This window comes from Episyrphus balteatus, chromosome 4, assembly GCF_945859705.1.
Source record: "Episyrphus balteatus chromosome 4, idEpiBalt1.1, whole genome shotgun sequence".
Classification (NCBI taxonomy): domain Eukaryota; kingdom Metazoa; phylum Arthropoda; class Insecta; order Diptera; family Syrphidae; genus Episyrphus; species Episyrphus balteatus.
This window is the reverse complement of record NC_079137.1, coordinates 73,973,230-73,986,443: the sequence shown is the minus strand read 5'-3', so window position 1 is coordinate 73,986,443 and position 13,214 is coordinate 73,973,230. Positions and strand designations below refer to the sequence as shown.

The 13,214-nt window shown below is 33.8% G+C and overlaps 2 protein-coding genes across 2 annotated transcripts; one reads left to right on the top strand and one right to left on the bottom strand.

The window, feature by feature from the left end:
• Positions 1–1,747: 1,747 nt before the first annotated feature.
• LOC129919354 (uncharacterized) lies at positions 1,748–5,766 on the bottom strand. Its single transcript, XM_056000212.1, has 5 exons — positions 5,302–5,766; positions 5,181–5,243; positions 5,033–5,119; positions 1,987–2,085; positions 1,748–1,876 (listed from the first exon to the last, which is right to left on the bottom strand). The coding sequence occupies exons 1-5, from the start codon at positions 5,335–5,337 to the stop codon at positions 1,748–1,750; spliced, it is 414 nt and encodes a 137-aa protein (XP_055856187.1). The 5' UTR covers positions 5,338–5,766.
• Positions 5,767–8,640: 2,874 nt separating this feature from the next.
• Positions 8,641–10,469, top strand: LOC129919560 (sulfite oxidase, mitochondrial). The gene has a single exon (XM_056000481.1). The coding sequence runs from the start codon at positions 8,729–8,731 to the stop codon at positions 10,436–10,438; it is 1,710 nt and encodes a 569-aa protein (XP_055856456.1). The 5' UTR covers positions 8,641–8,728; the 3' UTR covers positions 10,439–10,469.
• The last annotated feature ends 2,745 nt before the right edge of the window (positions 10,470–13,214 follow it).

The following is a 13,214-nucleotide window of genomic DNA, read 5'->3' as shown; positions in this document are numbered from 1 at the left end:
AAAAGTGAAAGAATTAAGAAAGTGGCCAGGGATTTTTTCCCATATCATTATTTAAACATTCGCTGGGACAAAATGAATAGTTAATTATGTTATCAATCACGGCAAAGCACTTTAGTTTCAAGATAAACTCCTTGAAGCTGTAAATAAATCATATTTTCTTAAGACTTGTTTATTAAGTTTTCAAAGACAATCATATCCAAGGAGAATTTGTTCGCATCCGAAACGGGTTGAACTTAATTTTCTTTCAAATATGGTTTTCTGGGGGTTAAAGAACGCCAGTTTTTCAATTAATGTAAATAGGCTAAATTAAGACAAATTCACATTCTGAATATAAGGACCGATGCTGTTTCATTTCCCCTAGTCCTAAATACCTCAGTCTTACCAATGCGACAAATAGAACTCAAGATATAAGCTTTTTTTTTAATTAAAATAAAATAAACAGAAAAGTCTCCAAAGCAAAGCCCTTAAACAGCTTATATATCTTGAGTTGTATTGATATTGATCGTATCGTCAAGATTGATGTCTTCAGGCTTATCAGAAATGACAGATCATCAGTTCATGTATGTATTAAAGAATATGAATTGAAAAACTGACGTTTTTTAACCCCCTGAAATCAATATAAAGCCAGACTTTTGAATTCGTTATAAGGACGTATAAGGCTATAAAACTGCACACTCACATATTAATTATACATCCACTCCCAAATATATTAAAATATTAAAACATTAAGCCGAAAACGCTTTAGTATTTTATTTTACTTATATGAAGACTAACTTATATTAGATAAAAAACTTATTAAGTATGCGTATACTAAAAAAAATCGTTAACAATTGTACGAAGATGTCAAATGTAAACGATTGGAGTTCAATTTTTTGGAAGTAATAAACTTTAATGATCATTATAAGGCCAATAAGTTCATTACAAAATAAAAGGTACTACAGGAGAAGAAGAACTTTTAAAGTTTAAACTCGAAATTTATTATTACTGTAGTCTCAAAAATAGAAGAAAGAACTCCGTTGAGGTATGATCTCGTAGCGTACTTATTGAGTTTAAAATTTAAATTCCAGAAATATCTTAAAAAGCAATAATCTTTACACAAAGAGATTACAAACCCCACTTCAAAATCTGTATAATTTTAATTGTAGAAGCGATGAAATCGAGGAGTGGGCAACAAAACAGTACGTAAATGCGTGTATGTACAGAAAACTGATGCAGCTACAATTTTTAATAAGGAATACAAAGACTTTGGCATAGACATGATAACTCCAAAAACATTAGTGAAAATGTTTCTACCAAAAACCACAGATTTATATATATAGTATAATGTATGTATACCAAAAGTAGCTTTAAAATACAACAAAATAAATACTAATTTTTCGAAAAAGGGAAACCGCCACAATCTGTAATTTATAAAAAAAAAAATCGTTCAATGTAAAATCTAGTGCATTTACATTTTCCAATAAAATATAAAGCGTGTTTATGTGTTTTGCCTGAAAATCAGTTGAAAATTCAAATTCTAAAATAAAAAAAATCCATCACTTAACCTGAAATAAAGCATAAAAATACATCCACCTATGTATAAATGGAAAATGAAACAAAATTTTTTTTTTTGCTGTAAATAAAGATAAAAAAGTATTTATTTTTATTTAAAGAAGAAAACCTGTAAAATAAAAACAGAAAATAAATTAATAAAATATAATAAATTATAATTGTTTGCTTTTTTATTGGTTTAGCTATTTAATAATTATTAAATAGCTAAACCAATAAAAAAGCAAACCACACAAAAGACGACACAAGAAGGTTTCACATTTTTCTTTATTTTTCTGCGAATTCTCCAGATTTTACACTGTAGCCAGTGTAAAATCATATTAGTTCTCTGAAAATAAAAAAATAAAAAACATAGCAATCAATGTATCAAAAATGTCAAAATAAAAATAAATTAATTAAATAAATTAAAAGTCAAATGAAAAAAAAATACAAACATACCGAAAAACGGACCCTTCCTGGACGTCTCAACACTCGGATGGCCCGAGTCCTTGTTACTATGGTTGTAACTTCGGGGAAATATACCATTCCAATATTGTGCTGGATATAAAAATGAAATTTTAAACAATTATATTAGACCGAGAGCTGGGAGCAGATTTTTTGCGTGAGAGGTAACCGATTCATATTAATATTAGAATAACTCCCAGCCATGGTGATGACGAAAACGAACGTCTGCCAGCATGTGTCTGCGCCTTTGCTGAGAAAAAGTGCATCAAAAGTACATTTTTTCTGAAAATTGATTTAGTGAGGGTAACCACCTGGAAACAATTGGAACCTGACGCCCTCGTCGCCCTGATTACAAAAATACCCATGACAGACGTTTTAACCGCGCCCAAACACCCGACAGACGAGCCTGAAAACGCGTTTTTTACGCATTTTTAGGGATTGGGGTAACCACCTAAAAACAATTGGAACCTGACGCCCTCGTCGCCCTGATTACAAAAATACCCATGACAGACGTTTTAACCGCGCCCAAACACCCGACAGACGAGCCCAAAAACGCGCATTTTTACGTGTTTTTAGAGATTAGGGTAACCACCTAAAAACAATTGGATCCTGTAGCCCTTGACTCCCTGAATGCAAAAATACCCACGACAGACATTTTATCCGCGCCCAAACACCCGACAGACGAACTCGAAAACGCGATCTTTTACGCGAACGCAAGGGCTTGGGGCAACAACTTGAAATTAGTCTCATTCTGTTGGTCTTGACTCTCTGATTACAAAAATACCCATGACAGACGTTTTAGCTGCGCCCAAACCCCCAACAGACGAGTTCTAAATCGCGATCTTTTTCGCGAAATAAAAAACCAAGGACTTGAGGTCACCATTTGAAATTAGTCTCATTCTGTTGGTCTTGACTCCCTGATTGCAAAAATACCCATGACAGACGTTTTACCTCCACCCAAACCCCCAACAGACGAGTCATAAATCGCGATCTTTTTCGCGAAATAAAAAAGCAAGGACTTGGGGTAACCACTTGAAATTAGTCTCATCCTGTAGCCCTTGACTCCCTGATTGCAAAAATACCTATGACAGACGTTTTATCCGCGCCCAAAAACCCGACAGACGAACCCAAAAACGCGATTAAATTTTTTAATTGAAGATTTTTGTGAACAAAAAATTTTTTTCAAAAATGTTGCTTAAATTTCATAAATTTACTAATGCCATAAGATTGGTTAGGGAATTTAAGGAAAACAACTATAAGGCATGGAATACACGATACAATCATAGTACACGACTTGAGATGTACCGATATCGTTAACAATATCGAAAAAAGCACATACACCATGCGATTCACTTACGATTTCATTATCTGTCAAATAAATTTTCACATTTTTATCCATTATTTGGATGTTAGGTAAAAACAATTTATGTAATCTCAAAAACTGAATCATGGGTGAATTAAAAACCCACACACGCTACAACCCTCATCTAATCAATCGCATACTACCTTTTGTTTTCCATCATCAACATTCGACCGTGCGATATGGGTACAGCGGATACTTTGGTGCACACATACGATACAATTATCGAATGCGATTCAAATTTTGTACGATAATCGGTACGATAATTGTACCGCGTATTCCATGCTTAAGAGTGAAGGACAATCTTCCATCGCTTAGGCGATAAATGCAATATGTAGAAATGAAATTCTGGCTTATTAAAAACGTGTATGCAAATATTGTTATTGCTGGTCACCCTAAGTAAGTGTATGCTAATATTCTAGGTGCTGACCGTTGTGCTCAAAATATTTTGTGTTTGAAGTCAATTTATGAGAAAATTACATTTATCGCCTAAACGGTGGAAGATTGTCTATGACTCTTAAATAGTTGTTTTCCTTTAATTGCCTAGCCAATCTTTTGGCATTAGTAAATGTATGAAATTTAAGCAACATTTTTGAAAAAAATTTTTTGTTCACAAAAATCTTCAATTAAAAAATTTAATCGCGTTTTTGGGTTCGTCTGTCGGGTGTTTGGGCGCGGATAAAACGTCTGTCATAGGTATTTTTGCAATCAGGGAGTCAAGGGCTACAGGATGAGACTAATTTCAAGTGGTTACCCCAAGTCCTTGCTTTTTTATTTCGCGAAAAAGATCGCGATTTATGACTCGTCTGTTGGGGGTTTGGGTGGAGGTAAAACGTCTGTCATGGGTATTTTTGCAATCAGGGAGTCAAGACCAACAGAATGAGACTAATTTCAAATGGTGACCTCAAGTCCTTGGTTTTTTATTTCGCGAAAAAGATCGCGATTTAGAACTCGTCTGTTGGGGGTTTGGGCGCAGCTAAAACGTCTGTCATGGGTATTTTTGTAATCAGAGAGTCAAGACCAACAGAATGAGACTAATTTCAAGTTGTTGCCCCAAGCCCTTGCGTTCGCGTAAAAGATCGCGTTTTCGAGTTCGTCTGTCGGGTGTTTGGGCGCGGATAAAATGTCTGTCGTGGGTATTTTTGCATTCAGGGAGTCAAGGGCTACAGGATCCAATTGTTTTTAGGTGGTTACCCTAATCCCTAAAAACGCGTAAAAATGCGCGTTTTTGGGCTCGTCTGTCGGGTGTTTGGGCGCGGTTAAAACGTCTGTCATGGGTATTTTTGTAATCAGGGCGACGAGGGCGTCAGGTTCCAATTGTTTTTAGGTGGTTACCCCAATCCCTAAAAACGCGTAAAAAAACGCGTTTTCAGGCTCGTCTGTCGGGTGTTTGGGCGCGGTTAAAACGTCTGTCATGGGTATTTTTGTAATCAGGGCGACGAGGGCGTCAGGTTCCAATTGTTTCCAGGTGGTTACCCTCACTAAATCAATTTTCAGAAAAAATGTACTTTTGATGCACTTTTTCTCAGCAAAGGCGCAGACACATGCTGGCAGACGTTCGTTTTCGTCATCACCATGGCTGGGAGTTATTCTAATATTAATATGAATCGGTTACCTCTCACGCAAAAAATCTGCTCCCGGCTCTTAGACTATATCAAGATTCAATTCAACACAACTTACAAAGAGCTGCATGGCTGTTAACGAAGGCCTTTCTTCCGATGGTTCGGAACCTTCAATTGCCAGCATAGATGGGATATTATTTGGTGGCTTTGCAATCAAAATTATGAATTTATTAAATTATAATTAAAAACAAATATATTTTGCTTACCAAAAAATATCCCCTCCTCGAATTTAACCACATTCTTGGATTGATCCAATTCCTCGGGCCAAACTAAAAGTTAAAAAACTTATTAAACAATGGTTAAGGAATAATATTTTAATAAACTTACATTTCTAAAAAATCCTCTTTCCATATAATTATCCATTTGTCTTGAAATTTCTTCGTTTTTTTTGCAATTTTTTTCTTCTCAATTTCAGATTATTTCAATCTGACGATGAAATTTTGCCTATATTTTTCGAGCTTAGGTACAACTTTTGGCAATAAGTGGCTGTGAATTATAAGACTCGAACGAAATTGGGTTTTTAAAGGAAATCCCATGGATAACTTGATTCGAGGATCTAGCAAGTGCGCTTCGAGATGACTTTTTTCAACACCAAAGTCTCTAGGTCAATTTTTGATAAATTGCATTGACCTTTTTAAAAATTCATTTAGTATGGTCAAAATTCAACACCAAAATCTTTGGTTAATTTAGGACAAAAGTGCAATGGTGTTGCATTAAAATTGTTAAAAATGCATTCAATGCACTTTTTTCCAAAAATGTTCAAAACAGTTCAACACCAACGTCTTTGGTAAATTTTGGACAAAAGTGCAATGGAGTTGCATTAAAAGTGTTAAAAATGCATTCAATGCACTTTTTTTTCAAAAATGTTCAAAACAGTTGAACACCAAAGTCTTTGGTTAATTTTGGACAAAAGTGCAATGGTGTTGCATTTAAAGTGGTAAAAATGCATTCAATACACTTTTTTTCAAAAGTGTTCAAAACAATTGAACACCAAAGTCTTTGGTTAATTTTGGACAAAAGTGCAATGGTGTTGCATTTAAAGTGGTAAAAATGCATTCAATGCACTTTTTTTTTCAAAAATGTTGAAAACAAGGTAAAGTCCGTAAAAACTTTTTTACTGGCCCTAAATCAAAAGATTCTACGAAATCGGTTTTTATATCTTTTGACGCCAGAATTTTGATTTTTTTACTTATTGTTTTGTTTTACAGTTTAATATAATAAACATAATTTTAGTTTTAATATAATTTTATTTGTTCCACTATTTCTTAATAGATAGATGTACAGATGTAAGAAGTTCATAAGCGTATAAATAAAATTTATGTAAAAAAGACACGAGAGAGAAAAAAAATATTCAAAAAGGTCGAAGATATTTTTTTGGCTTATTTAAAACTTAAAATTACCAGTTATTTTATGATGTAGATTATTTACATGAGCATTTTATATAGCGTTATATAAATGTAATGAAGTATATAAATATTATTCGAGTTAAATTTAGATTATAATAACAATAGAGAGGCTAAACAAAATATTGTTTTTTGTTTGTTTTATATTTTTTGGTTTAGTTTTTTTTTTGTATAGAAAAAAGATAGTGAAACGTGAAAAACTTTTTACACATTCAAATTTACAATTATTGTTTATTTATTTTTTTTTTGTTTTATTTTTAAAATTTTTACTTATCTAAATTATTTTGAACAAATCCTTAAAAAATATCATTCCATTTTGTTGCCGTCAAGTAAGTTATTCTTTTTTTTATACTGCCTCCAAATTATTTTAACATTTTTAATATGTGCTCGTTCATACTATCACTAGAGAGAATGAGGTTTAGTAGGTACTAGATTACGGTTTTAAACTACTCATGAGTATTTATTTAAGCCCCTCTTTGCGTAGTGGTAAACTACTTATGAGTAGATGATCTAGTACATTTACTATTCGTTCTTTTCATGCTTTTTCTACCCCATAGGATGACAATATTTATTTTTTGGTTTAAAAACCAATTTTTGTAGTTTATTTCCAAAAACAAATAGCACTAGAAAGAAATAAAAAAATTTAACTTTTGTAAATTTCCCCCTTTTTCACTTTTAATTTTAAGGTCATTGTAGTATTATTTTGCTTCTGAAACGAAACCACTGCTCAATCGATAATTGAGATTTTCACGGCTGTTCTGATTTCCATTCGAATTCTATTTGCTCCCGTTTTCGAATTTTAGCTACTCCGAATTCCGTAATCGAACACATTTCGCGGATTCATATGTGTTTCGAAAAAAGAACGGATCTAAAATTAAATTTTCAATCCGCGTAGCAATTTGCTACCGGAAAACAATATTCTCCAAAAAAAAAAAAAAAGTCGAATGGAAATTAGAAGAACCGTTTTCAAACCGTACGGATTTAATTTGCGTTTCCGTTTTCAAATTCAAACAAATATTAGAACAGCCATGTTTATAACGGGAATATCTTGGAAACGCGAGCTGATAGAACTGATTCAACTTCGGATTTCGAGTTCAGCACCTCAAAATCTTCGAAATTAATAAAACAAAACCCCTACTGCCACTGTAATTTTCATATATCAATAGGTGTAATTTTTATTACCACCGTTCTTAACTGGACAAAAAAAAAACGCCTTGGCTTAACCTGAAATCTTGGCAGCACTGTGTATTGAATGTTCCAAAAACAGCAGACACAACAAAAATTGAAAGTTGTCATATTTACAAAGAGATAGAAAAATGTATGCTAGCAAAACTGGTTAAATACATTTTGTCATTCCAAACGTCAGTTTTCACGTTTGTAAACAAATTCTAAACAATTTATGAAAAAAATAGTTTGGTAGTAAAGATTTAAAACTGTTCAAAAAGTTAAACCCAGAGAAATCTCCGGGCTAAACAACTAAGGCTAAGGTGTTGTTGTATTTACCATTTACCCAGTTAAGACCGGTTGTATTAAAAAACACACCTAATACATATAAGAAAATCCTTGTCGCCCAGTGTAATTTATATCAATACCCTCACAAATCTTAAAAATCTTAAAAAATCTTATAAATAAAAAAAAGTTCAATTTCTCATCTAAAGCAAATTAGTTTGTCAATGGAAAACAAATTTAAACTCCAAAAACTTTTTCCATTCTGTATCCACCTTAAGGCTTGGCCACACCGGAGGGTATGCGGTAGAGGTACGGGTAGTGGTAACGATATTTGTATGAAAAAAATTCCACATCTGAACGTTGATATGTCAGTTTGGAATTTTTTTCATACAAGTACCCTCACCGCTACCCGTACCGCTACCGCATACCCTCCAGTGTGGCCAAGCCTTTAAAGAAATACGAAAGAAAAGCCATTTTGAAAAAAGCTCTTCCAAAAAAGCTTTCTCCACTTGACATCTCTTCTAATCAAAACAGCTGATAACAAACAAATAATATGACATCACATGCGCCGTATAAACAAAAAATCTTGAATCTTCCTCTTCCGCTTTCGCAAGCCGAAATGGAAATAGTCCAAAAATAAACGTAAACACGAACAAAGTGGTCGAACTGACAGCATCCCGCAAGAGCAAGATTTGCCCTTGAAGAAATAATCATTACTTAAGGGTGACACGTTGTTCGTTGTCTTATCTTCTTTTTCTATTTTGTTAAAAAAAACAGCCTACTCGTACTAAAAAAAAACAACACTAAAAAAACATGAAGTGCATAGCTATCATCACGTTTTAAAAAGTGATAACACATAAAAAACAACACAGTACAAATATACTCAGGACAAGAGTCTCAAGATGCAAAGGGTGCTAATACGTAGTATCTTTAAATTGAGTAATCAACATGCCACAAAGCCCTACTTACTGCAACAACATCAGCAGGAGGCAAGAATAAACTCAATATCTTGCTATTACTGTGTCTATTCATCTAAACGAGGTCAACAAGAAAATGATGGTTGGGGTAAGTCTAAAAGACATTTCATATCATTGTTGACCTTGGGAATAGGGTTGGGTGGAATTGGAACTGCCTATATTCTAGCCAAAGAGGTGTCAGCTCTTGAAAAGACTGCCACTAACAATGACACCCATGAAAATTGGCACAAAGAACGTCGAACAGACTTGCCAACTTATAAACAAGAGCAAATTACAAAACATGACACTCTTGAGAAGAGAGTCTGGGTAACTTATGGAGTTGGGGTTTATGATATTACTGAATTCATTCCAAAACATCCGGGAAGTGACAAAATCATGCTTGGCGCTGGAAGTGCCATAGATCCATTTTGGCATATTTACCAACAGCATAATAATAAAGAGATTCTCACACTTTTAGAGTCTTATCGGATTGGGAATCTCGATAAGGCTGATGAAGTTAGTACTGAGGACATGGGATCGCCATGGGGGAATGAACCTAAAAGGCATCCACTGCTTAAGCCTGCATCAGAGAGGCCATTTAATGCGGAGCCACCTCTGAGTCTGCTGGCAGAGAATTTCCTTACTCCAAATGAGTTCTTTTATGTGAGGAATCATCTGCCTGTTCCTGTAATTGATGCTGAAGGCTATGAACTTGATATTGAAATTGAAGAGTCTGATACAACAAGGTCATTTACTCTGGAAGAGATTAAGAAGCTTCCTAAAGTCACTGTTACAGCGGCAGTTATGTGTGGAGGGAATCGGCGTTCTGAGATGACTGAAGTGAAGCCAGTCAAAGGTCTTTCGTGGAGTGGGGGAGCTGTGGGTAATGCTAAATGGTCAGGAGCGAAGCTGAGAGATATCCTCTTGGCTATGGGAGTTGAGTCAGATGAAAAGCGTCATGTGATTTTTGAAGGTTGTGATTTGGATCCCACTTCGCATCCTTATGGTGCTTCGATACCCCTTTCCAAAGCCATGGACGAACGGGGTGATGTCATACTTGCTTATGAGATGAATGGAGAGACTATAAATCGTGATCATGGTTTCCCTCTGAGAGCGATTGTTCCCGGTACAGTTGGAGCGAGGAATGTAAAATGGCTAAGTCGAATTATAATCTCTGATAGTGAGTCATCATCTCACTGGCAACAAAATGACTATAAAGGCTTTAGTCCTAGCACCGATTGGGATACAGTGGATTTTACAAAATCACCTGCCATTCAAGCAATGCCAGTTACTTCTGCAATCTGCAGTCCCTCACAAGGTGAAAAAGTACAAATTGTAAATGGATGTATAAATGTGAAAGGTTATGCATGGTCAGGAGGTGGACGTAGAATAGTTCGTGTTGATTTAACTTCGGATGGTGGGGAGACTTGGCATGTAGCTGAATTGGAGCAGGAAGATTTACCCGATGGTCGTCATTATGGTTGGTCACTTTGGTCAGCTAAGCTTCCTGTACCATCTGGTTGTAAGCAAGTTGAAATTTGGTCGAAAGCAGTTGATTCAGCTTATAATACACAACCGGAAAGTTTTAAGTATACATGGAATTTGCGTGGTGTGTTGAGTAATGCTTATCATAGAGTTAAAGTTGAAATTGAATAAATTTAGAAATTAAAGAAAGTACAAATTTGTAGTAGTTATGATTTCATTTTGAATTTTTTCTTGTTTTACGGATATATTATTCACTAATTTAAAAAATACATCTGGATGTAAACAATTTCAAATGTCAAAAATAAATCCAATTCCATAATATTCACTACTTAAATCCAATCTTAAATCCAATTTTTTAAATCCAATCTCGTTAAATCCAAACAAATTTAAACTGCTCTCTGGAGGTCTGTTTAACTTTATAAATCCAGATGTAAAATTCAGTTTCACAGTGTTCAGTTGTTTTTTCAAGTATTTTATGAAGGAAAAATAAAGATAAATGCAAATTATACAAAATTTATTGAATAATCACATAATTTTTTTGAGTGAATAATAAGAACAAAAAATTAAATCCTTGGATTTATGAAATTCAGATTTAATGGATTGGATTTAAAATTAACTTTAATCCAAACTAAATCCAGAGTGAATAATATGGCCGTTATTCTTTCAGCATAGGCAGAATCCTAATTAAGCATGAGAAGAAGCTTTCGATAGAAAATTTTTAATTGAAATAAATTATGGGTTCAAGAGTTCAAAAAATACACATTTGGAGATAACTGAAAGATGCAACTACTATAAGGACAAATAAATCAAACATTCCATCGAATTAAATCGTATTTATATTAAGCTTGATGGTAAGTATATTTGTTGTTATTAATTGTTATGAAATGTTTCTAAGAGCTTCATTGTAAGTTACAAAGTTACAACAGAAGTAGTCTTGCGGCCATATTATTCATTCTGGATTCATGAATCCAAGGATTTAAATTTTTGTTCCTATTAAATAAACGAAATAAATTACGTTATTACTCAACAAATTTTTTATAGTTTGTATTTATCTCTATTTTTCGTTTTCCAAATACTTGAGAAAACAATTGAACACTTTGAAAATGAATTTATAAAGTTAAACTGGCCTCCGGAGAGCAGTTTCTAATTTATTTGAATTAAACAAGATTGGATTTAAAAATTGGATTTAAGTTTGGATTAAAGTAGTGAATATTATTGATTTGGATTTATTTTTTTGATTGAATTTTTTTTACATCCAGATGTTTTTTTAAACTAGTGAATAATATGGCCGTTAAGGAGCACAAGTTTGGAAATTAAACCAAAATAGCTTCTAAATGCGTTGGTCCTTTAGATCTTTGATCCAGCGATGAAATCTGAGCTCTATCCCCAACTTGTATTTCTTAAGTTAACTTCTGAACCACTTTGATAGATACCAGGACCGAAACGACACTGGACTACAAATTTTAAAGTATGCATCTGAAATTTGAGACCATAGGTCTCCTGCCGCAGTTCATATTATTTAAACCTGAGATTCCGAAGACAAAGATTATATAAAAAAAGAAATATTAATTGGATCAAAAGAAATCACCTAAGTTGTAGTTGCACCAAAACTGATTTTTACCGAACAGGAATAAGATTCTACCAAGAGGCTTATGACTTCTTAGAACGAAGGTATGAAGCTGTTTTGAGAATGCTGTCATGCTGTAAAAAAGCTGTTACGGACTATTTCAGAAGCACGAAACGGTGAGAGATAACGACGTTTTGAGGTTCCCTTGGTTTAAAATACACATATGAATCTTTCAATCTCCAGATGCTCGAATAGTCAACCATTTCGAACATTCACTAATTGCCGTATATCTTAAAGTAGCATACATTTTGATTAACGAAAGTTGGCTATGACCATTCACTTGGGTGAACGGAGTAAATATCAAGTACAAGAATTACCATCTGAAAGCAAGGAGAAACTGCTATTTGTTTTTGATAACAAAAGGATTCAAAACTGCTTTATCGGAAGACCAAGTGCTTAATACTGAATCTGAATTGTTATGAGGAGTGAATAATTCTAATGGAAATTAATATACAACAACGAATTATATGAGTTGTACAAGATACATTGGTTCGGCCACATCAATGCACAACAGTATTGCAAGATTTTCTGTTTTTAGTCTGCAAATTCGAGACGCAGGGAAAAATTTCAAAAAATATCTATTAGATCTGCACTTAGAGTATCTGAGCCTTAATCATCCCATTCAATAGATCGGCTTAATGCCTAGTTGTATTACATTGGAAAAAAATCAGATACGGGGTGATTTGCGATTTAAATGTTCAAGCAGCCGATAATTATACTTCAAAATTTTAACGAGGGTGTGTCAACCATAATGTCCGTCTTTCTGAACTTAGACTCGGTTGACTGCATTGTGGTAAATAAATTCCATTTGACTTCAAACCTTCTTGAAACACACCTTTTGACTATCAATTTTTTGACGATCTGTCTAAACCGTTCCGTTTAAAAAAAAAAAAAAATACATTTGAAGCCTAAAAACAAAACTAACTTGACGGCAACCCACCCTATCCAACGTTTTTGACTTTTTTTTAGCCATTAAAATATCGATTCCATATTTTTCGTTGTTTTTTTCTCAAAATTCCCCCGAAAAATTGTCCAAAATTATGTATGTTTGTTTGTGTGTGTGTGTGTGTAGTATGTATAATACCTACCGAATATTTCCTACTTACTTACTACCAAGTTAGAACTTAAAACTTACGAGTATACCTACAACACTTACAGCCAACTTACACGTTATATCTTGGAAACACGTTTTCGAAACATCTTCAGCGGCATTCAAAACCGTTTTTTTGGCAAAACGATTTAACGTGTAAAAAAGCTGTGAGAGATCAAATTATATCTTTGTTGTTGAAATCACTTTATCTTTGGCTCTAGCTTTGCTCC